The sequence below is a fragment of the Chamaea fasciata genome, unplaced genomic scaffold (assembly GCF_029207755.1).
Source record: "Chamaea fasciata isolate MVZ Bird 193981 ecotype frontalis unplaced genomic scaffold, bChaFas1.0.hap1 SCAF_5, whole genome shotgun sequence".
Classification (NCBI taxonomy): domain Eukaryota; kingdom Metazoa; phylum Chordata; class Aves; order Passeriformes; family Sylviidae; genus Chamaea; species Chamaea fasciata.
The window spans coordinates 34,015,261-34,041,862 of NW_027094090.1; the positions used below are offsets into that span (position 1 = coordinate 34,015,261).

Sequence of the window (26,602 nt, forward strand, 5' to 3'; positions counted from 1 at the left end):
AGCTACGTAACAACACAGCAAATATTAACCTGCTAACTAGTAACCAGTGAAAATCAGTTTAAAACAGGTTGTAGAAATACTTGGTTTCGTGAGTGAATAGCAGGATTTCTGGGGGACTTCAGTGAGAGATCAGTACTGAGTATGACAAGTTTGGTATTTCATAAATGAACTGTCAAAGTTTCAGAAAAGGCAAGGATCTGGTGTTGAGCAAAAGTGAAGACTAAGCAGCAACTGCCCGGGTTAAAGTGTAGGGAAGGAAAGGTGATTTTCAATGAGGGCCTTCCGGAGAACAGTTTGCCATTTACACGAAACACTAAACTGCTCTGGGGGGCAGCTGGGTGGAACATAATCACATATACAGGAAGTGTGATGTTACGATCTGATGGTTTTGTGATAGGGGCCGTGTAAAAACAGAGAAGTACGTCCCGAAGTATTAAAAAAAAAAGACTCTTCGCTCCCGGCCACCCCGACCCTCCCGCGCCGCTCGCGGCAGGCACCCCGGGCCCGCCGTCCCGCCTTTCCGCGAGGGCGGGGAGATTGCGGCGGGGGCGGCATGGCGGAGTCCGGCGGGCGGCGGGGCGCGCTCCTGGAGCTCTGGGGGCTCCTGCGGCCGCTGCCCAGGGAGGCGGCGAGCGACGAGGAGGAGAGCGACGACGACTTCGAGGAGGAGCTGCTCTTCGTGGAGGACGCGTTCCAGGAGGGCGCCGGGCAGGAGCTGTCGGTCGCGCTGCCGCCGCGCCGCTCCGGTGAGGGGCGGCGGGCCGGGCCGGGCCGGGGCGGGGCGGGCGGGCTGCGGGGCCCTCCCCGCACGGGGCTCGGAGCTCGGGGCTCCGCGCAGGGCGCCGGAGAGGCGAGCGGGGGGACCGGGCTGCGGGAATGGCGGCTGCGGGAATGGCGGCTGCGGGAATGGCGGCAGCGGAGGCGGCGCTCGGCCCCGGCCCGGCCTCCCGCCCGGCCGCCCGTGCGCGGCGCTTTCCATGTGGGAAAGGTCGGCCCTTCCCCGCTGGTTGAATTGGTCATAAGCGGAGGGACAGGGAACCGAAGTAATAAAACCGTGTGATAAAACTGTTCAAAATTCATTTGTAAACTTGAGTTGGAATAAATAGTAAATCATAATATTAAACCGTGTGTATTTAATTAGCTTAATAAATTCATAGGCAAGATTTATTCCTCATGCTTAGAGAAGGAGTTTCAGTGCTTGTTTCTGAGTTTGGTTTCACTTTTGTTTTTAAATACTAGTGGAGAGACTGACATCAGGAGCTTATGAAACCCCTGCTTTACTTTTACTACTGCAACTTGCAGAAAAGATAAAAAAAAGCATTGAACCAACAAAACTCTTTTAATCAACACAAACTTTTAATTCTTATGACTGTCAATTAACACTGGATTTGTTTTTCTTTTTAATGATTCAGTTATTATTCAGGAATATGGCACCAAAAAGGAGTATGAAGTAGTTGGACGTTTTCCATTAGTTGACCCTTGGTGGAAAGTTAATGTTAAAGCTAAAAAAATGGGGTCGAAGTACTTTGTGCAAGGCTATCCATCGTATTTTCTGCAGACTGATGTAGAAGAAAACAACCGACAAGTATTTTCACTCTTTCTTAAGCAATGTGATGTTCCTGAAGGTTGGAGAAAAGACTTTTTTGATTGGCTTCCTATGGAGTCTGTGCTGAGTTTTAGCAGTCTTGAAGAAAAACTAAAACAGTTCCAAGTTTCACAGCTGCAACCAAGGGAGATCCAAAGAGATACCAAGAATTTCGACATCTTCTATTATGTTTCAGAATCATGTAGGTATATCCTATCTTAATTGTTTTTGAGCTAAGGACTTCTGTCTCTCATACTGCATTCAGACTAGCTTGTATTCATCTGAAATGTTCAAATGATTCTTTTATTTTAAAATATTTTGGGACGACAGGACAACTGACCAATGAAGACAGGCATACAGAAGGACTTTGCTGAATTTTCTTTAGGCTAAGTAGAATTGTCTGTGCTAGGGACACTCCATCCCTGGAAGTGCTTAAGGCCAGGTTGGATGGGGCTCTGAGCAGCTTGGTCTAGTGGAAGGTGTCCCACCCAGTGGCAGGGGTTTGGAACTAGTTGATCTTTAAGGTCACTTCCGACTCAAACCGTTTTATGCTTCTGTGATTCCATGATGCAAAGACACTGGTGCTTCCTGTAGTTTATCCAGCTGTACCAAGGCTTGTTGAAAAATGGGGTGAGCACTACTTAAGCATGGTGGTGATGGCTTTTTAGGGCTGGCACTTGTTCAAAAGTAGTATAGGTGCTTCTCTGTAGTGCAGGGATCAGTGAAGGAGTTCAGCGTAGTCCTGCACTAAATAGACCATCTAGGTGTGTTTGAATCCTGCCTGTCAGCAGATTGGTATGGCTAGGAGCAGACTGTGGAAGCACTGGAGTGTCTCCACATGGAGATAGTTCAGACTTCTGAGGATGCTGTTGTGGGCAATGTTGGTGGGGTTACATGAGTGTGACTACCTGAGTGTTAGAGATTGGATCAGGAGTGTGCTTTTGAAGGAGACATCTCCCTTGTCCCCACTGTGATGCAGTCTCTGAGAGGACTTACTGACTGTATCCCTGCTGGATGAAATCCAAACAGTTTTTTTCCTAAGGCAGTTCAGGGAAAACAGAGTTTAAAAATCTTGAAAAGGATTACAAAAAGTAAGAAAATGAGAGAAATTTGTAATGTCTTGGGTATAGGGGAGGCAGAAGGATGAAGCCAGAGTCAGTATAAATTGCTTTGCAACAATCTTTGTGTATCACATAAAACTTCCTGTGTTTATAATGCGTGCAGTTGCAGGAAAGGTAGTATTGGCAGCTCTGGCTTTTCCGGGGATACTGGAGTTCTTGCCGGTTCTTCTGCCGCGCCACTTCTGCTCTCTGTTGGATAAGACATGTTGGCAAAGAAAGGCTGATGTGGATGGTGAGGAGGTAGCTGATCAAATGCTAACAAAATTGGATGAGATGCTAAAGGATGAGCCGTGGAAACTTGGATTCAGCAGGGTAAGTAATGTTACGTATGGTAAAAATATGGTGTTTGCTGCATTTGAGGTGCATTAGACTACAGTGCTCTTTCAGTGGGGTTCACTTGATTAAATGGGCATTTGTAGGGGCTAAGCATAGTTCATTTGGAAGTGGATGATATACTGGACTCAGTTTCTGCAAAGGGTTTTGTTTTTCCAGTTGGTCTAGAATAAATTAATGTCAGAAGATTTTTGAAAGTGGTTTTGTTACAACCATTTGTTTAGTATTTTCTACAAGGGACGGAAAATTAAATGCTTGAGGTAATTGGGCCAAAAGTTAGACAGCTGATTTAAAATCTTCAACTGTTCTTTTCAATTTTATACTGGTAAATGAGACTTTCTGTTTCTAATATGTATAACAATATCTATGCTCTCATAGTAGGCTTGATAAGTTTCTCTGTAAGAGCTCATCTGGTCCAGTAGTTTGTTTTTTTGTAGTGGGGTGTATTTCTCAAAGTAACATACTCAGAATTGGGTACAGTACTCTGGCTAATGACTTTCCTGTGCTCTGTTTCTACAGTTTGTGTACTTTTACATGAAAATGTGTTATGTGGTGTGCACAAGTTCTCCCTAATACCCAATTTCTCTGTCAGGTTTCTTATTTTTATGGTTTCTGTTTCATACAGAAGGGTGACTAAGAGGAATTATCATTCCAGCTTACTTTTAAGTATTTTGCTTTCAGGTAGCTTGAAATGCATAACTTCATACATTATGAGAAATATGTACATTTTTGCAAACTTCCACCCTCTGAATTGCAATTTGTGTTTACTAGGAGGAATGTTATTCACCAAGTGGCTAATATCTTCTGAAATAAATCTGTGTTTGCTTTTACTCTTTTTGGGGAGAAGATTATGTACAAGGAGTTGAAGCTTCCTTACTGTGAGGCAACGTGGGCCGCCTTCTGTCAGTGTGAACATCTCCTCTTGAAGATTCCTGATTTGCAGAAGAACGCGTTAATTTTGTATGATCAGCTCAAGACATGCTGTAGACAAATGGGACACACATATGAAGATCAAGATGAATTAGCTCATTTTGTATCCAAACACATGTCCATTGAGCATGTTTGGCAAGCTCTTGAATTTTTGAAAGATCAGAATGTAGTGATTAGGGAGAAAAAGCTGGTGTTTCTGCCTCATCTTTACAAATCTGAAAAAGATATTGCAATGTATGTAGGTGACCTTCTGTCAAACCACACATGGAAACTGGATGTGGATGTGAAAAAGATACTTAGTGTTCCTGAGGCACCAAGAGAAACAGTAGATAACCAAATGGATATTACCCAGGCACATGAAATGGAGGAAAATAATCTAGACAATCATAATGGTGAAAATCACTTTCCTGGAAAGGTGGGCTCTATGTCTGGTATCCAAAGTAAAGCAGAGGTAGATAAAGATCAGGTGATTGCTGTAAAAAAAATTTGTTCTAATGCTGTCACGATCATAAGTGGAAAAGGAGGCTGTGGGAAGAGTACAATAGTTAGCTGCCTTTTTCGTTATTTGAAGCAGATGGAAAAAGAAGTGGAAGCTGCTTCTAAGGACTTTGAAGAAGATTTGGATGCATCTGAGGAATGGAATATGTTTGATCACCACTGGGAATCAGAGAATATGTGTGCAAAAAAAATTTTGAATGTACTGTTCAGTGCACCTACAGGGAGGGCAACAAGTCTTTTGAGAGAAAAAACGCAGCTTCCTGCATATACGCTGCATCAGGTAAAGTTTGTTTTGGGTTTTGTTTCAGGTTTGGTTTTTTTGGGGTTTTTTTTTTTTTTTTAGGTTCTGAAACACCTTTTGGCACTGCCCATTCTTGTTTTGGAAAAAAAAAAGCTTTTCATTGAACTTTCCTCAAGAAATGTGTAGCCTGTTATTGTTAATGCTTCAGTACAGTTTATCAGCATCTGAAAGTCAGCATTATGTTTTGGGGAATCATAAATCAGTCATGTGAAATACATTATTTGCTAACTTTGGTTTCTTTACTATTTATATACATCTGAAACTTGTACTTCTCTAGGGCATGTGGCTTTTTCAGCTTCTCAGTTTTGCATTTTATTTTAATGAAGACAAAAATAATTTCTAGATGGTAGAGCTGTTTTCTAGGATCCTGTTGCCTAGCAATCATAGCAGCACATACACGAAAAGATCAGTAGCCTGGGGTTGAGTAATGAGAGAAATTTCATTTGCACAGTGTTTTCTTAATTAATGTTAGGTTTTGTGGATTTTTTTTTTTTTTTAGAAAAAATTAGAAAGCAAACTACTTTTTAATAAACATAGGCCAAGTCTCTATTGTTCTAGGTAGCAAAAGGTGCCAGGAAGACACTGGAGTTGTGGAATAACCTATATAAACAGGAATTATAATAACATAAAAAGTACTGTTGGCTTTTTTTATCTTTGGGGACTGGATAGTTATTGCAATTGCATGCAATTTTGGGTATTTGGGTATACAGCAAGTTGTAGTAGGAGGTGTTCTGTTATTAAGCAACCTAATGGCTGACCTTGTGTCTTTAACAGTTCCTGCAGGAAAAAAAAGACTGTGCTTTTATGTAAGTCAGTGTGGCTAATCTCAGCTAGAAATGTATTCACTGAGGAGGAAAATAAGACTGAATGGTTGAGTCTTCTGGGTCTTTACAGCTGTAAGTTCAGAATTTTGGATAGCAGCTCTACATGCATTAGATGAAGCTCTACATACATTAGATGATACCACACTGTCTACTTTTGTAACAGAGTTTACAGTTGATTGGTGTCAGAGCTTGCTTTATTTTTATTTGCTTCTAGATTATCTATAGTTTTAAATCGTGGAGGCGGAGTGAGCAAGAACAGCCGTGGAAGTTTTCTGGAGTTACGGTTCTTATTGTGGATGAAGGAAGTTTAGTGTCTGTACACATTCTTAGTTTAGTTTTAAAGCTCCTGTGTGAGCATGCTCAGCTTGCTAAACTTATTATTCTAGGTAAGTGAAACAGCAAATTTAGCATTAAACAATGTTTAATAATGCACAACATACAGTGTAAGTGTTAGAGCTCCCACCCAGTCTCTTAAAAACCCCAGAATGTTACATTGTTCTGTACTTGGATACTTCTGCTATTTCTTAAGGTCAGATGAGTTAGACAATCTTCCAAATGTCAGTATGAAAGCATCTCCATTGTCTGTTTAGCAGTGTTTTGTCTTATTGTGGCTTCCATGTGGTAGGTTATTACATCTTGCAACTGGAAAACTTTTCTGATTTCCTTAAATGTGAAGGAGTTATTGCTAGCATACGAATAGTATTTTAGAAGGGAGTTTTCATGCCATTCTTAATGCTAGGATCATCTTGTTTTAATTTAAAAAGTAAAGCAAATGTAAAGTCAAATTTGTATGCTTTTTTAGAGGTTTCCTTTTTGACATGCCATTTATGGCGTTTGTTTTTAAATATGTAGCTTTCAAAAGTGTGTTTGAATAAGATGTGATCACTGTCAGTGCTCATCAAGCAGAGGGATTTGCATTTGCTAGTAAAGCATTACTGAGTGAGGACTATTAAAAAACCTAAACTACACTACAATCTTATTCCCGAGGTTTCTTAGATTCTTGAAAGTTTTATTTCATGTGAATTGTATTAAGGATGGATGTTGCTATATAGAGGCTTGAGTATTTATTTATTCCAGTGTTCGTTTTTTTAAGACAGTTTTCAACAGCTGTTACGTTATTCCTTCTCACAAAAACTAATGTGCATTCTGTTTAGGTGATACTAGACAGCTACCAAGCATAGACCCAGGGAACATGTTAGCTGATATCTTTGAGGGTCTAAAATCAAGAGGCTTTTCTGTGGAACTGCGAACTAACCACAGAGCTGAATCACAGCTAATTGTAGATAATGCATCAAGGTAGGATATCCTGATGTGAGTGTCACGTATTCTTGATATTCTTGCCTGGCCTTTTACCTGCAAATAGCAGTGCATCCAGATTTGACTCTGTAGTACTGCTTCTGTTAGTTTATTTTAGTCCAAATCCATAAAATTGGTTTTAAAATCAAACAACCCCCCAAAACAACAGCAACAGCACTCTATAATATTTTTTTTTCAGAAATATATATTGGGAAAAAAAAATGGTGTGCTGGAATGCTCTTGAATTTTATGGGATGTATTTCACTATTACCCTGTCCGATACTCTATGTCGTTTTCAAATGAGTTGTAAATGCACAACTGACTTCATGCCTTCTAAAATGGTTTACAGTTGTTCCTCTTAAAAGGAAGTTTTAAAGACATTGCTGATAAGTGTGACAACTAAAACAGACTGAATTGGCTGGAGAGTTTAGATGTCAAGGGCCATTACATCACTGTTTCTTTCTATTTTTTTTCTGTATCAATATCTAAAGAGTATAAATGTTTCCAGCATTTGCATTACTTCTGTTTTGGAAATAATCCTGTTTCCTATCAGTGCTTGACTTCTTTTTTAAACCTCTAAGAACAAAATCTAGGTTTTGATGTTAATTAAATTTGAGAATATTCTGTACATTTGCAAGATGTTCAGTACAACTAAGTGCTCTACAAACATTCTTACTTATTTTTTAAACGCTTCTGTTTTACTCCATTTTGCTCCCATGGGAGGAACTGTATGGGTAATACTAAGTATCTGCTGCAGTGATGGAGGGTTTAGAGAATAAACTACCAATTTTTTCAATATGAAATTAAATTATGCTCACAGGGAAGTGTTTTCAAGGCATGTAGTGTAGATGACAAAAAATTTCTAGGTAGTGAACCTCAGGCTGATGCAGATGATGATGTGCTGGAATTTTTTAATTGAAAGTAACTTTTCGTTTTCCCTCCAATGCCCTGGTCCAGAATCTCTCACCGGCAGCTTCCTGAATTTGATGAGGTGCTGGAAGTTTCTGCTTGGAATGAGGAAATGACAATGCCAATCCCAGAGAAGAAGTTTATTTTTATTGCTTTGCCTGCTGGTGGGAATTGTGAGAGTATGTGTGTGCAGTCAGTCTGTGATCTTGATTTTCCCTTTGGTAAAGCATAGACTATTGTCTGGAACAAAAATTTGGGAAGGTTTCAGTCTGGCTTTGTTTGTGGTACGAATTTAAATGCTACATTCGGTATTTGTCTATTGCCTCTGTATATGCACACAGCAAGACCTGTAAGTGCAAAGAATGGGCTGTAGAGCTCCAGCTCACCAGTTAGACTTTGAAATGGGAGACAGCTTCTACCAATGTAATTGAATGGGGTTGTCTTTTTATATTGTAGCTGCAGCTTTCAAACCTTAAGAGATGTTCATAATTGATTCAGAGGTGAATCATTTGAGTAAAAAGCCACTGTAACAATATGGTGTGCTGGACAGGAATGTGCTCCCAGCTGTAGAGCTGAGTTAGGAAAATTCTAAGAAGGGATGCCAGTATCTCTTTTAAAATGTTTTGGGGTCAGGGCTACAGCCATTGTTTACAGAGGTTTTTTGACATTTATTGGGTATAAGTGGATTGAGTGGCCTCTCTTTTATATGCATCAAAAAGCTTCAAGGGGAATGCGGAAAAAAAGTAGTACAAACATTATCACCTTATCTTACTCTAGCAAAATACTCAGCAAACAGAATACTAAAAGTAGATTTCTTCTGTGAAATACAAGTGTACAGGTATTTGGCTTGAAAATATTTGATCTTTACCTCTTCAGTGTTCTGTATCATAACCTTATTTTGCATGAAATTGCTCCATGCAGCTGTTTAACACAGAAATAAGGATTTGTTTCTCCGTATCACTCTTGATCACTCCGTATCAATCAGTAGTGGATTAACTGCATGATGTTTTCTTGGGTGTTTTGTGGTATATTTCTGTTTCTTTAGGGGGTATGTAATCTTGTGTGGGATTTTTTGGGGGGTGTTGTTTCTTTTTTTTTGTTTTAAACAAGTTGAGATGTCATTAAAGCAAGAAATAAGCAAAGGCAATTTCATACTGAATTATATTTTTCTTTTTAAAACGCTGAATATTTTCATGTCTTACCTTTTATGTCTTTTAAAACAGGTTTACAAACTGCAATAAAGATTTTACTTAAAAAAGGGCCAGGATTGGCGGATGCCAAACAATCACAATTCATTGCTTTCAGAAGGTAACGGAGTGTGCATGCAGACATTGAAAAGCTCCTTGCTAGCAGACACAATCTAAAAATAGCTGAGTGTGTTGAGTTGTAGAGACTAGTGGATGTAGCATGAAACTACTAGATACTTGGAATACTTATCACTTAAGAAGGGTGGGATGTAGAGCTCTAACACACTTTGAAGAAAGATTGGAAGTTAGTAATCACAGGAGCATGAATAGTATGCATAGCTTGGCAGAAACACTGAAGAGATAGAAGGGATAATGGGCACTAGTACTACAGTCTATGACCTTATGTTGTGCAAAAAAGGGTACTTGGGAAAAAGCTCCACCTCTAATTGTGAAAAACCTTTTCTCAGTAAGTAAAAAACACCAACTATTTACAGGTTCCCAGTGAGCTAATAAGTGGTTTGTGAATGCTGAGTAACTCTGATATCAAATTTTTCTCCAGTCTGCATTCAGGTACAACACTGTTATTAGTGATTTTTGTGTATGATTTTTCTAGAATATTTTTATAGGTACTTAAGCTGCATTTAAAAGTTAAAATTCCAAGTCTTTAAAAAGCAAATAAATCTTGCTGTTTTTAATATATCCACAGACAGAAAATAATCTGTCCAGCTTTTAGTTTTTCTTTATTTTTCTTCTTTATCTTAAAAACAAATCTAGCTAAACTAGGTGTATAGTGCAAAAACTTTCTGTGGTATATAGACAAAACAATTCCTTTACTGCTCTCTCTTCTAAACTCTGAGTAAGTAATTGTTCTTAATACGTGGTGGAAGATCATCAGAGAGAAAAGGGGCTTCTTCCACTATTTATAAATTAATGCTAATGTGACATTGTTATTGTATGTTCTGTTTATCATTATTTTGTTCATGTTCTTGTTTCGTATGATTTAGGCAAGATTGTGATCTGATAAATGAACTTTGTTGCCAACACTATTCAAATCATTTAACCAGGTAAGCCAGTGTTTCGAATTTTTCCTGTGACCAATCTAATCTTGTTTTTGAAAGTGTTATAGCCAGGCCAACACTGTAAAATAAGATTGTAAAACTTCCAGTGTTTCATTTGGATCTGATTATGTTATAAATCATTCATAAAATAAACTTTATTTGGTGGTTCTTTAATCTCATTTTGAACAGTGGTAAACTACTTTCCATTTAAATCCCTATGTAAATTCTGAGATTTTAAGTTTCTACTGAATATTCAAAATTCATATAAAAGCAACATGAAAAAAAACCGTCAAGGTTAATTTTTTTTTTGCTACTATATGATTTCTAAATGGATTCTGAAATATTTTTGTGCTACTCTATGTTACTGTTTTTTTACCAAGTGGTTTTACAAAAGTTCAAGACATAAATTTGTTACCCTAACTACTCTGAGTATTATTAATGTTTTTAATCTGGGTCAAGTACAGAGAGTGGAAGGAAAAAAATACTGAGAGATGGTAGATGCACACTTTGTAAATACGTTTTCCCCTTTTTCTTTCTCTGATCTAGAGACCATAGGAACCGACTTCTCTTTCAAATCGGGGACAAGATTGCCAGCACGCGCAATGTGTATCTCAAGGATCTCTTGGCAGCCTCTGGTGTCAGAGAGGTTCCTAAGGACCAGGAATGCAGAAATGGAGAAATCACACTCACTGAACAGGATGATGAGGAGGGCAAACGACTCTGCAATGGAGATATATTTTTCATAAGAGAGGTAAATCCTTGCTGCAAGAACATGCACAAAGAAAACCTGGTGGGAAATGATTCAGTGCTTGCTGAATACCCAAAACAAAACAATTTACACTTTTTAAGTTTAGTCCGTAATACGTACTTAGTTCTGCTAAAGAGTAATGTAAAAGACAAGAAAGAGGCAAGGTACGATAGGGAATTCAAAAACGTCAATTCTGGGCTTTTTTGTACAATGTATTTCAGTTGGTCTGATTGTATTCAGTGTTAATACGTTCTGTAAATACTCAAATGTATTGTAATTGAAAGAGATAACGTTTAACATAGCCTTGAAGTAATGTTACAGCTTAAGTTTTCCCTGGCAGAAAACCAAGCTGGCCTAAAAGTAACAGCAACAAAAAAAATGGGGTTTTTGCTGGGTTCAGTGAGTTGAGGAGTGAAAGTATAAGTAGTTAGGGTAGGCCCTGAACAGTGAAAACTGTTGAGGGTGGTTGACAGCTGGAGACAGCAATTGATTGGGTTTAGCATCTTCTGAAACTTTGAGCTGGTTGATGTTGCAGCTGTTGTAATTTCAGGGAAAGCTAGAATAGGGAAGTACAGACGTAGCTCCAGGTGCTGATCCAGGCTCACTGCTGAGTGTTGTGCTATTCCTTTAGGATACAGAAATTGATAAACAGCGCCTTCTGACCATCAGCAGCACGTACGGCTCTACGTTCACTGTGAACTACAAGGCACTGAGGAAGCTGTGTCACATTAGGCATGCCTGGGCCAGAACTATTCACACATTCCAGGTAAAAAGACAGCACCTGTGAGCTGAGATAATGCACTGTATTCTCTCATGAAAGAATCAGAAACTTTTCTTAAAACTAGACTTCCTTGAATGCAGGATAGAATATATCCTCGAGAGTGTCCCCAGTTGCCTCCAACTTCCTCATCCTTGTCTTTTTTAAAACAATTTCCTGGAGCTCAGCCTTTGACCCAGTGTTCTGCCACGTTTCAGGGCTCCGAGGAAAGGACCGTGGTGTACGTGGTTGGCAATGCGGGCCGGCAGCACTGGCAGCACGTGTACACAGCTGTGACCAGGGGACGCTGCCGTGTCTACGTCGTGGCTGAGAAGCAGCACCTCAGGAGAGCAGTGAAGAACAAGGAGATAACCAGAAAAACGCGTCTGCAGAGGTTTTTGAGAGAGGCAATTGCAGAAACAAACAACTGTCCCACACAAATGTCCTCTCCCCTGGTGAAGTGCCGGCAAAGTCAAGAGCACGAGACTCAGTCTGTTTCTGTTACTCAAGGTTCTCCTGACCCACCTGAACTTCAGAGTGACCTTGTGATACAGGAAAGGTCATCAGTTCTCAGTCAAGAGCAGATGGGCAGTTTGCAGCGAAGTCCATGTAAAAGACAAATTCCTGCATCTGAGAATGCTACAGAAGTACCTCCTGTAAGTATCTCCTTATTGAAAAAGTTTAAAACAAATTTTTGCACTCTCTTTCACCACCGCACATCACCTGGGCACTGTTACAATTGTTTTATTTATTTACTTAATCATTTTTGAGTTGACCAGTAACTGGGGAAGCAGTCAAATTTGTCAGATGTCTTTGCAGAGTAGTATATGGCTAATACAGAAAAAAACCCTTTAATGTCAATAGTAGTAAACTTATACATGTTTTTACTCTCAGAGTGATCTGTTGGCCAGCTTAGCCTGTATCAGCTTATGGTTTGTGCACAAATGTCAGTTTTTAGGTCACATGCTGTGAGAGATGTATATAAAATTTAATAATTGAAATTGATTTTTATAAAGTCAGACCTGCTAACAGATGCTTTTTTTTTTTTTTTTAATTCCATTACATCTACTTTCTGAGCTCAGCGAGAAAGAGCCTTTTTTGAAGAAGCTAATATATTTTAGGTCTACTTCAGACTTGGGTAACATTTTTGTTTTGTTTTGACAGACAACAGTAGAAGAATCCCCACTTGGATCTTCCAGACTTAAGAATCTAACTCTGGAACAGCAAACTCCTAGGAAGCTTTTCAAAAGCTAACAGACAATTATTAACTGGTCTTGGTATGAACCTTTACTGAACCTGTTCAAGGTTTTTGGGACAGAGAAGCTGAATATGCAGGTGCCTTTCAAAGGTTTTCTTGGTTTTGCATGTTCTGCCAAGAACAGCTTGTTTTATGCTGAGCCTCTTAAATTTTCAGTGATCCATTTTTAGTAGATTCATTGGTGTACTGGTCATCAAAAATCACATAATTCTGTTTTGCTGAAGAATGAACTTACAGGTATTTGAGGATCCAGATGTTCCCTTAAAAAATACACAAGGATGTATTTTGATTTAAAGACTCCTAGCTGTCCATGCCAAGATTTATCTGTCTCAAATGCTACAGTATTGATGAGGTGCTCTTACTGATGTGCAAAAACTGTAGTTTCCTTGAGAGAAAAAAAAAAAAAGTTTAGAAATGGGTCTAGGTTTTTCTGATGTGGCAGATTTGTGGCCATGAGGCTTTGATGGATTATGGGTTTTAATCTTTTATAGGCATAACAAGAAAGTTGCAATCAGTGACATAGAAAACTTCTTCTATGATGTAGAACTTGCCATTGCTGCTTTAGCTAATAGTTCTATGCTGATGATGATCTTGGTAAGAAAAGCAAAACTCCAAATCAGAGTTCAAATAACATTCCACTTTCAACTTTCTCATGTGTAGTATGAGACTTGGTGCATTGCAGTTTTGAGATTAATAAACTGAATGTTGAATCAAACATCAGACACATTGTGCTACAATGTGGACAACTTGCTTAGCTGTAACATTTTTTTTTTTCACATAGAGTAGGAAAAATATACCACAAATCTAAAAACGGTTTTTTTTTCTAAAACTGTACGAAAAACTGTGGGAAAAATGTAAAGTCGAAAAATTCAACCTCATTTTTAATGTTTTTAAGTCACTGTTTATTTCAATTTATACAGTTTTTCCATACAAATATTTGCAACAGTTTGAATTTCAAAAAACATAACATAGACGATAAATATCATGCTATTAAAGTATTAAATTTGTACAAAAATACTTTACAGTTTAATACTTATTTGTTACAAATAAAAATACATATTTAAGTGACTCATGAACCTTGGAGTTTTTGTTTTTTGTTTGGATTTTTTCTTTCTTTACATGATTCAGCCTTAAATGTCACTCTGACCTTTTCTGGCAGTGCTGAAGTAGAAATCAGGGATACTTGTGTGTGCAGGGCAGGTGAGTTTTTTTTATGTATTGGAAAGAGCAACAGGGATACATTAAACAGTTTAAATTGACCAGAAACAACTCTGTAAGGTGATTGCTTAGATATGGAGACTCTACAAATGTACAAATCCAGTATCTTTATAGTCACCAATAACAATAATTACCAATAACAACTTGAATACCAGAATAAACCAATGCAGCTGCTGGTGGGCATATAAAGCAACTGGCAGTATTTTATTGCTTGGGGGAAGAGGGGAGAGAAGAAAATTTGTGTGATGTGTTTGTAAAACGTATTTACAATTTTAAATTCTAAAAATGTGTTGCAGGGAGTAATGTTTATCATAACGAAGGCTGAAAACAAAGCATAGTAAATAGGACCTTTCTTCCTTCAAGAAACGGATTGACTTAAAAAGCTCATGTGACAGTACAAGTTTACAGGTCTATGGATCATTAAAGAGCTTTTGTATCATAATTTTAAAAAACCCATTTTCTTTTTAAAAAACCTTTCTAATTTGTCTGAATTCATTTCAGTTTCGCTCTTTTCAGTAATTCCCCGTCAGAGGTTTTATCCCGCTAAAAAAGTCTCTGCTTAAAAATCCCCACAGGTTGCAAGACATACCATTAAATATTTCATTGCATAGGGAATAACATAGGTTCTAACAAAGTTTGCTGAAGTGGGGAGTAATGTTCAATGCAAACTGCAGCTTTCCTGCAAGCATTTTGTTATAACATCTAAACCCTGCTTTGTCTAATGAGTGCACCCTTCTCGCCAGCGAATAAAGGTTTCCAAAATCAAAGATGTAGCCATTTCCCAGGAAAACCCAGTGCAGTAAACCACTCTGCCTTGTCCATCAGACAGAAGCACCTTCCTGATAAAAGGATTTTTAAAAACCGCGTAACCTGGACACTACCGTTTCTTAGCAGAGGTTACCTCCATGTTTTTCCCTCAAACAGCTGCTGCTGCTGAAGGGAGAAGAACATTTAAGTCATGTTTAAAACATCTCCCCAGTTTCTTATTTGGGGAAAAAAAAGGCCCTTATGTATTTTTTTACTGTTACTAAGCCTAGATTGTTTAGAATGGAATGATTTGACTTAATGAAGAATGAAACTATTTCCAAAGTAACCATGGATTAACAGAAGCCTTGAGACAGACCAACTGACCTCCTGTGCTTTTCAGTGCTGTACAGCATCTGAGCCTCAATCTCAGAGAAATCTTGAGTGGATTTAGCACCATAATTGTCTTTTGTTACCGAGTGTCCCGCTCCAGTGGTTTCTGCTATAAGGTATTTGTAGGATCCCGTGTCTCCGTGCTAACACTGGTGTGCCCGCTCTGCTGAAGGAAGGCAGCGTTGGGGTCACCCCACTCCCCGCTCCCTGAAGTGTGTTGTTCTGAGCTTCCTTTCTGAGATGCCAGTGGGTTTCTGCTAATGACCAGTTCCAGCTTATTGCCAGATTCTGCGATGAGGGGCACAACCAAACAGCAGTCAAAGTCTCTGGTGCGAACGTGGTTTACCTGATTGACGAGAAGATTGAATTTTGTTACCGTTATGGGAAATAAAAATGAGATCACCCTAGAAAAAAAATTATCCTTGAGACTCTGGAGCTTGATTTGACTATTCCAAGTAGAGAATCGCCCAGTATAAGACTATTTAACCCTGGTCTGAAAGCATCAATTAACTTTCCTACTCACTTTTAAACAGAATGTAGCCGAAGTGGGGATATTTTTACACTGGTGGTGGCTATTGACAGCTTCACAATGCTCATTTCAATAACGACATTCAACAGCACATAGATTTTTGTCTTTCATGGTGTTCATCAATTTAAATGCAGTAGAGCACACCTGAAATTTCAATTCAGTTCAGGTTCTTCTCTGGTTCTAGCTAATATATAAAAATTTATATCAAGTATTTTATTAGGCTAGTTGAGAAATAATTTGGCTTTTTCATCATAGTCCAACTTGGCAATGTGATAAATATGGTGCTGAGTGAGTATTACATTATTCCAACTATCTCAGTCAACACTTGGATTAAACACAGAAATAATTCTCACGTCTGTATCAAGAAAAGCAAAAAAGAAAAATCTGCCTGGAAATGCTGTGGGAAATTCCAGCTTCCTAGTGAGAATTTGTGTATCTCCTTTGGAGTCCTAAAATATCTAACATTCTGAAAGGATTTGTTTCTATAAACCTGACTGCACAGGAAAATCCAGCTTTGGTGCCACTGCATGAAAGTCCAAAGCTCCATGAAGTGCTGCCTTTTCTTGCTAAGAAATCTAAGAAATCTACACAGCACAGCCTGTGGTGCAGAGCAATTAAGGTTGGTTGTCCTTCCTGGTCCCCCTACACGCATCCCTTCCCAGCAGAAATACAAACAGTGGTGCTCATTATTTAAAATATAATAAGCAATGTAGATTACAGGGCTGTTCCAAGTAACAAAACTGCAAAACTGCAGTTTTCTACAATCACATCTCCAAAGACACATACCAAATACCCCTCAGTGTGATTATAAACTTTCTCACAAAGTGATCTGTATGTCATGTCCCTTCATGCTAAACCTGCACAGTGCCAGAAACATTACCTGTAAAAGTCTGTCATACGGTTTTAAACCTCCCAGATCACCAGGGCCAGCTGGTCGAATGTTTTTAACATACACTCCTTTTTCCAATAAACCATCTGAGACACTGAACCCAAAGTCTTCTCCATCAGAGTCCTTGTACAAAGTTACCTGTGGAGAAGAGGTGATGTGATGAGAAAGAAAAAAAACTTTGTCATCATTTCTACAAACATTTCTAGGATGGCTTTGGTGATTATTTTTTTTTTTCCACATTAGAGAGATCACTTACCTACTATTTGGTACTTACAGTATTAAAGTTGTTCCCATTTTGACATTATGTTAATATTCTCAGAAGCTACCTTATTCTTCTGTAAATAAACAGCCCTTTTTGCTTCTGCTTGTCAGCTGGAAATTTGTGGTATTTAGCCCACCTTTTCTGGTGTCACTTTCTGACTCTGTTTTGTTTCTCTGTTCTCTAGCTGCCAGGATCTGAGTACAAGATAAGGCTTAGTTTTGCTTCAAGTATGAAGACCTGGCCTCAATCAAACAACTGGTGTTGCATCTTGCAATCAAGGGAATAAAGACCATTGTCAGTGTAAGCTCTAGACTACCTGGTTTTGGCCAGGCAGTGGTCCACCCTGTAAAGCCTGTCCTCAGAAGTGCTCAGTATAAGAGTTATAATGCAATCTTTTAGGGAAGTACAAATAAGGCACCTTCTGAAAGAGCTTGCAGGCAGTGTTCTTACAGTTACGTAACCATGAGAGAGTCATTCAAAACCAGGAAATAGAAGATAATAAAGCAGTTAGGAGAAGGTTTTTCAGGTGTTCAGAAGACAAGTCCTCAAAGATAGTTTTGTGAATTCAGCTATTTGACAGATAGACGTTTTTGTGCATAAGTTGCATGCTTAGGTTTTAATTTTTTCTTGGTTCTCCCTCATATCAGGAGTGCTGACCTTTCAAGTAAATTGTGTGAGTGGTGTGCCATTGTGGACAGACACAGTTGCACAGTCAAACCCGTGTTTTTAGTGCTGGAGCATGTATCACCTTGAATTCAAAATACACTGGTTTTATCATACCTTGTCTGATAAAAATGACATTCACTGTTCCAAAATTTTATAATGGCTTGGTACAAATAATGTTCCGTGTGTTGCATCATTGTGTGAGCACCAGCCATTGAATTCCTTCCTGATGTTTCTGAATTGTGGAATCATTTGAATTGAAGGGGACTTTGGGAAGTCTCTAGTTCAGCGTCCTGCTCAAAGCAGGCTGAGGACTTGGTCACTATTTCACAGAAGGATGCCAGGGCCCAGCACTGGTTGATGCTGCTTTCAGAAAGCTGCTGAGCTCCTGTCTTAATTGCTAGTGTGAAAATATATGCCAGAACAGACCGGGTTGTCACAAAACAGGAGTAAAGGATTTGGGGTTTGGGTTTCTTTCCTGCTCTCTGCCTTTTTCTTGACTTGGGTTTAGGGGTGTATCAGCCCTGATTTCACCAGAATGAAATCACACTCGCTACTAAGTTTGGTAGCTGTCCTGGGCAGCAGTTGAGAGAAGGTGGATACAAGGGCAGGGGCTGCAGCAGTAGCACCATTTTCTCTGTAGATGTGGATGGTGCATTGCTGGGCTGCTGTGAAAACATCAGTGCCTTGTGCTGTGGGGAGCACAAACACCCCCACATGGGTTTCATCCCTTTAGCTCAGCTCATCCTCTTCCCTTGTTTTTCTCTCCCGGAACAGCACTGCAAAGCAGAAAGCCACACCTAAAGTCTCCTTAACTAAGCTAAAACCTTTCTTCCTGCCAGTTACTTTCTTGGGTATGATCTGTCATTTCATACTGCAGGGACTGTGTTGTTTAGGATTTTTGCCTTCTTTTCCCCCATCCTCTCCCAAGATGACTTCTTTCTGAACCTGTCATATGTCCTCCATCCCTGCATGAACTTTAGGAGTCAATGAACATTTCAGCTACTGAAAAACCTATCTGCAAATTCAAAATAGTTTATGATAGAATGACTTTAATTTGTATCAACAGATGCTGTATCAGCAGGACTCTGGGGAAATTCTAGTAATTTGTTATGAATAGAGGCTTTTGTTTGTGATATCACAGCATGTTTAACATGGCTTTGATAAAAAGGGTGTTTGAAGCTGCTACAAAAGTGCTGTAAGACCACCATTCTGCAAGACTAAAAAAAAAAAAAGCAGGGAGATACATTTTACTGACAGATTCATGTGCACTTCCTGGCAGAAATTAAAAATAACTAGCTCTGGACCAAGACCCTTTTAGACCAAATTCTCTTCTAGCAAAGTAACTTTTGTATCCTCATCATCACAAAGACCAGAAGTGCTTCAAGTTAACTGCTTCTTAATGAAGCCTTTAAAAGTTCATGTAAAAAGGGGATACCATGCCTAAGAGAAGAAGACTTGAAATACTCTGTCCTGTTCTAGCACAGGTGGCACAATTTTTAAAAGGAACTTCCCTTTTCCACTTACTCCTTTTCGCCTTCTTCAGGCACTGGAGTCAGATAGAGCTGGATCCAGCCCCAGATGAACTACAAAAGCAGATGAAACAAGGGACTCTCTGAGGTCATCTAGACTGTATTCTTGACCTAAGATAAGATCAACTGCACCCAAGCCCTTTCAGAGATACATTTATCTGTCCCACTTTTTCAAATCTCCAGTGATCGAGACTCCACAGTTTATTAAAGTAATTCCTTCCAGTCCTTCCAATGTTTCCCTTGGGTCTAAACTAAATCACCCTTGCTGAGGCTTAAGTCTGTTGCCGTCCACAGAGAACAAGAACACTTTATTTTGACCTTCTCTGCAGTAATGTGAAATAAGGCTTGTTTTTCTCTGGACCCTGTCCACATGGTCAACATCTTTCTTTAAGTTTCAGATCCCAAACTGGACACTATTACAGTCAAGACCTTCTCAAAGCCAAATTGGAGTGGAGAATAACTCACCACAGTGGTGGTCCCTTTCATATGTTCCATGATAGTGTTGCTTTTTTCCCATTTTTAGTGAACAATCTATCAGCAAACAATACAAATTCAGCTCTGGACATCTATAGGAAGAGCCATTACACATTAGCTCACCTTAACTTGTATCTTGTCTGTAATAATGCACATGCTACTTCATGTCCACCTTGTGAGACAAAAAATGGAGCATTTCAAATGATAAAGGGCATGAAAGAGGAGTTTTGCTCTAGAGGGTCAGTGGGAAGTTACTGCAATGGAGTGGGCAAGGCAGGGGACAAGGAAGGGCACAGACCTTGGGAATGATCATCCAAAGTGTTTTATCAATTACAACTTACGCCTTTCAAAGTGTTTTCTGATGTTTGTGGTTCTTCAGATCTACAGATCCTAGATTTTTACAAACTGCTTCCCTTATGGCTAGCTTCTCCTGACTTCTGCTGTGTTTAACAGGAGCTTGGAACTTAAAGAAACTGATGCTTGCTTCAGGGATGAGCTAGCAATTCAACTTTGTTGCATGTCTGACAGCTGTCACATTTTTCAGATGGAAGTCATCTGCAGACAACTTTCTTTTGTATTAGAGGTTATAATTTTGGGGCTAATTCTTCCTAGGGCAACATGTATTCTTCAAGGAGAATCTCTGATAAAAGCTCTGCTACCTGAAATACTCAATTTCTATTTAATAATGGGTATGGACACAGCGCTACCCCAGGTTCCTCATCTTGACTTGCAGCAGCTCTCTCTGAAGGGAATAAAACTGCAAAAAATAAAGACAATTCACACAACACTTAAATCATGCTGGTTTATCTGTACTGCTGATCACAACTCTTTGGAAGGTCTGATCTCAATAGCAAAATCTCTATTTGGGTGATTTGTTAGACTTTTGAATTTACATCAGGAGCATAAGGGAAAAAGAAAGTGGATTTGGAAATTTGATTCATATTTCATAAGCAATTAAATGATTACAAATTTAAAACACAAGCTTATAAATTTTGAGTCTGTGCCTATGCCTCTTCTCCCTATCAAATCTATGGGAAAATGCTTAATTTAAATTCATACATCTTGCACAGATCAGCTATTGAGATACTTTAACTGCCTGTAATTTTAGGTTAATGACTACTTGCAATAATAATATTGAAAAATTATCTGATCCTAGTGCATATTTTTGCTCTCAGAGGAATGTGTGCTCTATGAAACTTCTAAAAAATGGTCTGCTAGGATTTTTAGAAAAATATTAATCTATATGATTACCTAAGTAGATAAAATCATTAAAGGCATTCATTAAATTTGGGTGCTGATATAGCAATACACTATCCAGCTAAATTAAATGTTATTAAACCATCTAGAACAAATGTTTGAAGAGATTTGTAGGACACTTATCTCAATCCTAGTTTCCTCGGGACAAAGACAGTTCAAGTGCACAACTGGCGAATGCAATACAGAAAGAGAGAGCAGTGAAGAATTCAGGTTACCTTGCAGCAAAGTGAACTCTGACCCATGGGCACACAGGCCCTGCCTCAGCAGGGATGCAGACTCATCACACTGACACAGAACAAAGGCACCTACCCTGCCCTGCCCATGAAACTGGGAAAGCTCAGTAGTCAGGTACATGCTTGAGAACCTGCCAAGGGAGGTCTTAGACAAGCTGTGTCTTAGCTTGTATCTCAAAACTGCCCATACCATCACAGTTTTCCAAATCTTCCTGTTTTTCAGTGGCCTAGCTAATTAAGACATTTGCCTGCAGAGGGCAGAAGACATTGCCAGCAAGAGGATACATGAAAAATAACTTCAACCAAGGCATTTCCCTGACAGTCATGTCATTCCCGTGACAGTCATGTCATTCCCGTGACATTGCAGCCCTTTTGGAAAACTGATTGAATAAGCTGTCCAAAGGAACAGGTTATTAGTATTAAACTAGAGGTCTAATACAAAAATGAACATGAATACATAAGAGACAGTAGCAGGCACACTGCTACACAAGAACAAGTAGGAAAACAAACAAGTAAGAACTTGCTCAGAGAAAAAGCAGTCCGTGCTGCCTGGGCTAACCTGCATGTGTCACAGGGGTATAACCTCACTTTGTGGAATCAGACCGTAAGATCTAGTCACTAGTTTCTATTTTTCTTGAATGACTGTAAGGATTTGGAAAATCCTCGGTACAGGTTCAGGGTTTAGATTTGTAGAGAGGAAATGACTCTTTTCTGGGTGACAGAACTGACAGTAAAAGCAAACTCAGCATCACTTCAGCAGACACGGGAAAACTAGGTATATTGTCTGATCAAAATCTGGAAATTACTCAAAGGAAAGGTCAAAGCAATGTTAAAAATAGTCAGCTGAAGCAAGAGAAAGCTCATGGACAGGTTATTTGAACTGCCTAGAACTCTAATAGCTAGTTACTATCCCAGAATACCACTGACTCATTAACAGAAATCGGATGACTTCCCAGGAATAAAATTATTTATTTCAACATGAAAGGCTGGCTTTGTAATCCAGAACCATGCCTTTGTTGAATGTGAGCACAGTGTGAAACGCCTACTGGCATACTTTGGTTTTACATTTCACATTTATTCACCAGTCAGAAAAACTGAGCACAATGCCTAACTCCACTGATCACATCAAACTGGAAATAGGAATAGCTTTAAACTATCACAACACATCCTTATTGATCATATACACTGGCAATGAATTCATTTACCACATGTGAGATCAATTCTCTACTATCTTCTATAAACATTCATTTAGCCCACACTCAGCAAGTCCTTACACATTGCTGAACTCAACTGAACTACTCAGGCAAATCCACAGGGATTAGAAACCAACCCAAATCTCTTGAGAATGACCAGGTAACATATTAATGAAATTTCCCTGTGTTCTGCCTCCTTTCTGGAAAGATCTCAGACCTTTAAGAGGAAGATGGGCGCAGGAAATGGGATGCACATTGCCATCAGAGAGAACAGCATTATAATGTCCTTCAAAGTTTTGGAAACTGGTTGCTCTTATGGCCTCACTGGGCTTGTGACCTAAGTAGCTGGGTGTTTGCTGTGCATATCCAAAGATTCTTTATCCAGCACTTCCTTGGAGTACAGTGCCACCTCCATACCACCGAGTGATTTCAACCATCTCGAGCAGTGAAAAATTGCATAGTCTGAAGATGATTTATCCTTTTTTAGAGTAAAAGAATTACAAAAAGAAAAGAAGCAATACCTAATTTGAAGTAACATTCCATATTATGTACATCGAATCTCTTGTATTTGATTCAAAATGAGTGTTAATTTAAAAAAGGACCTATGGGAGCCCCAAACCCTCCTGAGTAATTTCCTGAAGAAATGTATTTTCTAGAAATTAAACTTTGCTTTCTTAATGAACACATTTTGCAGAGAAGACTTATTGGTCCTGTCAATTCAAATTACCAGTGGATGCTCCTTTCAAAAGAGCAGTGCCTTTTGAGGATTTATTGTAAAATGAAATAGTAGACAAGGATGCATCTTATTCATTTATTTTCCCTCACAAGGATCTATCATTAATGTGTTTGTAAGAACTAATATGCACAGCCCCTGAATTACATCTGTGGAGTCATTATAAAAAGTGCTTACTGTGTTGCCATATAATTAGAGTTCCTGTGCTGAATATATTATTTCAAAGCTGTCAGAAGAAAAATTACAGACCTTGTGTAACTCCACAGGAGTTGGTGACATGATTTCTTTCATTTCTTGCTTAAATTTTCTCAGAACCATGGACTTTCTCCCCACATCTGAAGGCAATGTGTTGCTACGAGTAGCTTGACTGTAATGTGGCCTTACAGAACTTCTTTCCTGGAAGCTGGCTTGTCTTCCCAGCTGGTTACGAGGTTGTGGGTTTTCATGATTCAAACTCATTGTACTTCCTGACATGATTGTGGCCTAGAGCATTAATGAACAGGTTAATTTGTAACAAAGAACGTGGGTTAAGTAAGCGGTTAATTCATAGCAGTAGGAAAAACACCTCTATTCTTTGTTAGAACACAATCACTCAGGGCACAGCAAAAGGCAAGAGGATAGATGTTCAATCTGCTTGCAAGTCACTATAAAATAAAAGACCACAACGAAACACAGTAACAATAGATGAACCCTATGGGCAAAAGTTTTCAGATGGCATTTCAAACTAAAATACTGAGCACCAGAATGGCTATGCTTGTAAGCCAGTCCCCTGGCAGACTGAAGAGTATGTAGTGTAATTGATTATTTAAAAAATATTTTACACATAAATAAAACAACATCTAAGTTGTGGCATAATTGCATTTGTTGGAATGGGAACTACAGGAAGGCATTTGCAATTCAGACTGTGTGTGCAAGATAAAAAAGTGTGAGTCAGCAGAGTATGTAGGGAGCTCTAGAGCCAGCATGGGGAGAGTGCCTGGATACTGCCCCAAGCTCAGGGAAAGCTCAGCACAGGTGAGCTCACTGCCTGGAAAGAAACTTTGCATGACATGCACACTGCAAGAGTGACTGCCTTAGCTCAGCACTAATGCTGGCCCTGGTCTCACTGTTGGTTTTAATCTCAGGAAAGGACAGCCTTTTGTTTTAGATGCAAGAATACATGGAGGATAAAATCATGAAAGATGATGATGGGAATCACCTCTCCCACTGGGTGGAACAGACTGAACTTGAAAAGCATCCATGCACAGCAAGGAGCCTTCCCCCTTAGGAAAGATTTTCTGCTCTGGGGAATGGGAGGCATATACACTTTGGCACAGCCACTGCGGGGACAGGGTGTGCTGAATTTCCTATTTATTATCCCTTCTGATAGACAACTGGAAAGGGAAATTTAAAGACCATAACCTTAACTCTGACTGGGACTGAATGCAGACAGCCTGCTTGAATGGGAAAAGTAAAAAAATAAGGGCAAAACAGACAAATAAATGCTTGCCTATAACTCTGGTGAGCAAGTCTGTCACCCTTCCTTCTCACAGCTCAAGCACTACTTTCACTATGAGATAATGGACTGTAGCCATAACACTCTTTTGTGCTCAGTAATGACTGATATTACTGCGTGATGAAGCAAAAGCAGCCACAGGACTTGGCAAACAACAGCCTTCTCTGCTCTTTGGCTGAAGACCTTGAAATGAAAAATGATAAGGAGTCCTTGACTATGCCATGGCACTTCATAAAGTAGAGGCATGGCCACTCTCAGCATCCTGTCACACCGAATGAGTCTGGCTTTCTTTTCAGAGCTGGGGGTTGTGCAGCGAGGCAATGCTATAAATGGTACATCTACAGTTCTGAATCTCACTTTTCTGAAAGGCTGAGGAAAATTCAGTATGTTGAAGTAACTGAATTCTGGTCAGCATGGATGACCTATTTCCCTTTTGGAATTATCTATTTCCATATCCTTTTATTATGTTCTGAATACTGAAAACTGCAATAAAAGCCTGCAGTACTGAACCACATCTAACTATGGAATTAAAGCAGTATAACATTTTCTCCTACATTTCTCTGGTTTTCAATAACAAATATATGAGAATCACATTTTGCTACCCATACATGCAATACAAAAGCCATAAATCTGAGGAAGTAAATTAATCTGAACTGGAAAACTTTCACCCAGTTACGCGATTCACATTCCTCCTGGCTGCTAAAGGACTTTATATCACATAAAAATGAAAATGAGATTCTGCCAGTTTTGCAGCTCCAGGAATTTAAAAGAACATAAAAGAAAATATTTTAGGACCTTTCATTCTGTAGCTTTAATTGGCAGTATAATGGTAATTGTTCTGATTAGATAACTTAGAGAAAAGGTGATTAGAAAATTAAAGATTCCCAAGTTACTCTGTCTCTGTTTTCTTCCCTCGATGCCCACAGCACAATCCAACACAAAGCATGGTCAGATTTGTAATGACCTTAAGGATGAAATTCGGAAATTTGTTACATGGTGAAGAAACTGCTGTATAATGAACATTACTCACACTGGCAGCTTCTCTTTCTTTCAGAGTGGTGTGATTACAGGTAAACATTTTGAAAAACTGATTTTCTTTTATGTTCATCTTAATCAAATTAAGTTTCAATTCAAAAGACAATCTACAACATGCTAAGAAAAGCTGCATGAAGCGTCTGTCAGAGAATGGAATGTATTGCTGCAGGAAGGTTATGCCCACTTAGAAGTTCTGTGCCATTTGCTGCCTGTACAGACAGCATCGATGGTTATGCACAGCAGAAGCTGCAAGTCAAAAGCACTGGGGTGAACATGTTTATAGAATTTTGGTTGCATTGCACAAAAGAAAACAGCTCTGGTTAGGGGCAAGGGAGGCAGCTGCACAAGCAAAAATATAAAGGTAAAGGGTAGGTACCAAGAGAGTCATGTTTCTCAAACACAGACGCCTGTCAGCCTTGTCCTGTGGAGAGGGGTTAAAGCTTTTAAATGAATTGGTGCGATTAGTGCAACTTAAAAGAAAAAAAGGAGAAAATAAAATGAATGTAAACCAAACCAAAACCATTATATTTCTCTATAATTGGAAAGAAAGGTTAAGATTGTTCTACCTCTAGTTCCCTCAGAATTCCTGACTGGCCACAGGTCTCTAAATCCTCCAGAGCCTGAGACCAGAAATTTTCCTCCTGGTCAGCCTCGGTGTTATCATGGGTACCTGTGAAGCTAGATTTACAATGAGAAGTTAAAAAAATGTGGACTTTTTCCCCCCTCTAAAAATATATATTACACACGTGCCTTGCCACAGACTGCAACTTGAATGACAGAACGTTATGCAGGAGAGTGGGGAAGAGTCGCTGATCAGGAGAGGCTGGATGGACATGCAGAGCACATGACAGACAAGCCTTCTCATAACCTGGCAGTCACTAGCAGCTGGCAGGATCTGAGCAGCGAGTTGTTCAGTAAGGAGATACATGGATTCCAAGAACAATTCAAGACACAGTTTTACTGCATTGAAACCGGGACCTCCCTATGAAAATTAATGAATCAACCAGTAGCTGTATGCGGAGCTGCTCCGTGCAACGAATATTTGCAACAAAACCTTTCAACCTCACAGACTTCTCCCAGGCAATATGGTAAGAGACCTCTTTGTTTTTGCAAACACTGTTTTGCAAAAGAGGCTTGGTGGTGCTTT

At 39.3% G+C, this 26,602-nt stretch overlaps 2 protein-coding genes across 7 annotated transcripts in view; one reads left to right on the forward strand and one right to left on the reverse strand.

The window, feature by feature from the left end:
• Positions 1-538: 538 nt before the first annotated feature.
• On the forward strand, positions 539-13,881 carry HELB (DNA helicase B). 2 transcript variants are annotated; one of them, XM_066183206.1, is made up of 13 exons: positions 539-746; positions 1,413-1,787; positions 2,810-3,018; positions 3,887-4,747; positions 5,807-5,978; positions 6,747-6,888; positions 7,846-7,976; positions 9,021-9,105; positions 9,989-10,048; positions 10,589-10,793; positions 11,422-11,556; positions 11,766-12,203; positions 12,712-13,881. In XM_066183206.1, exons 1-13 carry the CDS (start codon positions 554-556, stop codon positions 12,799-12,801), a joined length of 3,096 nt encoding a protein of 1,031 aa, XP_066039303.1. In that variant the 5' UTR covers positions 539-553; the 3' UTR covers positions 12,802-13,881. The 2 variants fall into 2 exon arrangements, with proteins under 2 accessions (XP_066039303.1, XP_066039302.1); XM_066183205.1 differs by lacking the exon at positions 539-746 and having other exon boundaries at positions 1,448-1,787; positions 7,846-7,961.
• Positions 13,873-26,602, reverse strand: part of GRIP1 (glutamate receptor interacting protein 1) — a 228,686-nt gene continuing 215,956 nt past the window's right edge. For 3 of the 5 annotated variants that reach the window (XM_066183200.1, XM_066183202.1, XM_066183201.1), the window contains 4 exons: positions 26,022-26,133; positions 23,175-23,408; positions 16,570-16,716; positions 13,873-15,506 (listed from right to left, as the gene is read on the reverse strand). In XM_066183200.1, the coding sequence (XP_066039297.1) occupies positions 15,270-15,506; positions 16,570-16,716; positions 23,175-23,408; positions 26,022-26,133 (730 nt within the window). In that variant the 3' untranslated portion in view covers positions 13,873-15,269. Of the gene's footprint in view, positions 15,507-16,569; positions 16,717-23,174; positions 23,409-25,831; positions 25,877-26,021; positions 26,134-26,602 lie in introns of all 5 variants that reach the window. The other 2 variants (XM_066183204.1, XM_066183203.1) reach the window with 1 other exon arrangement.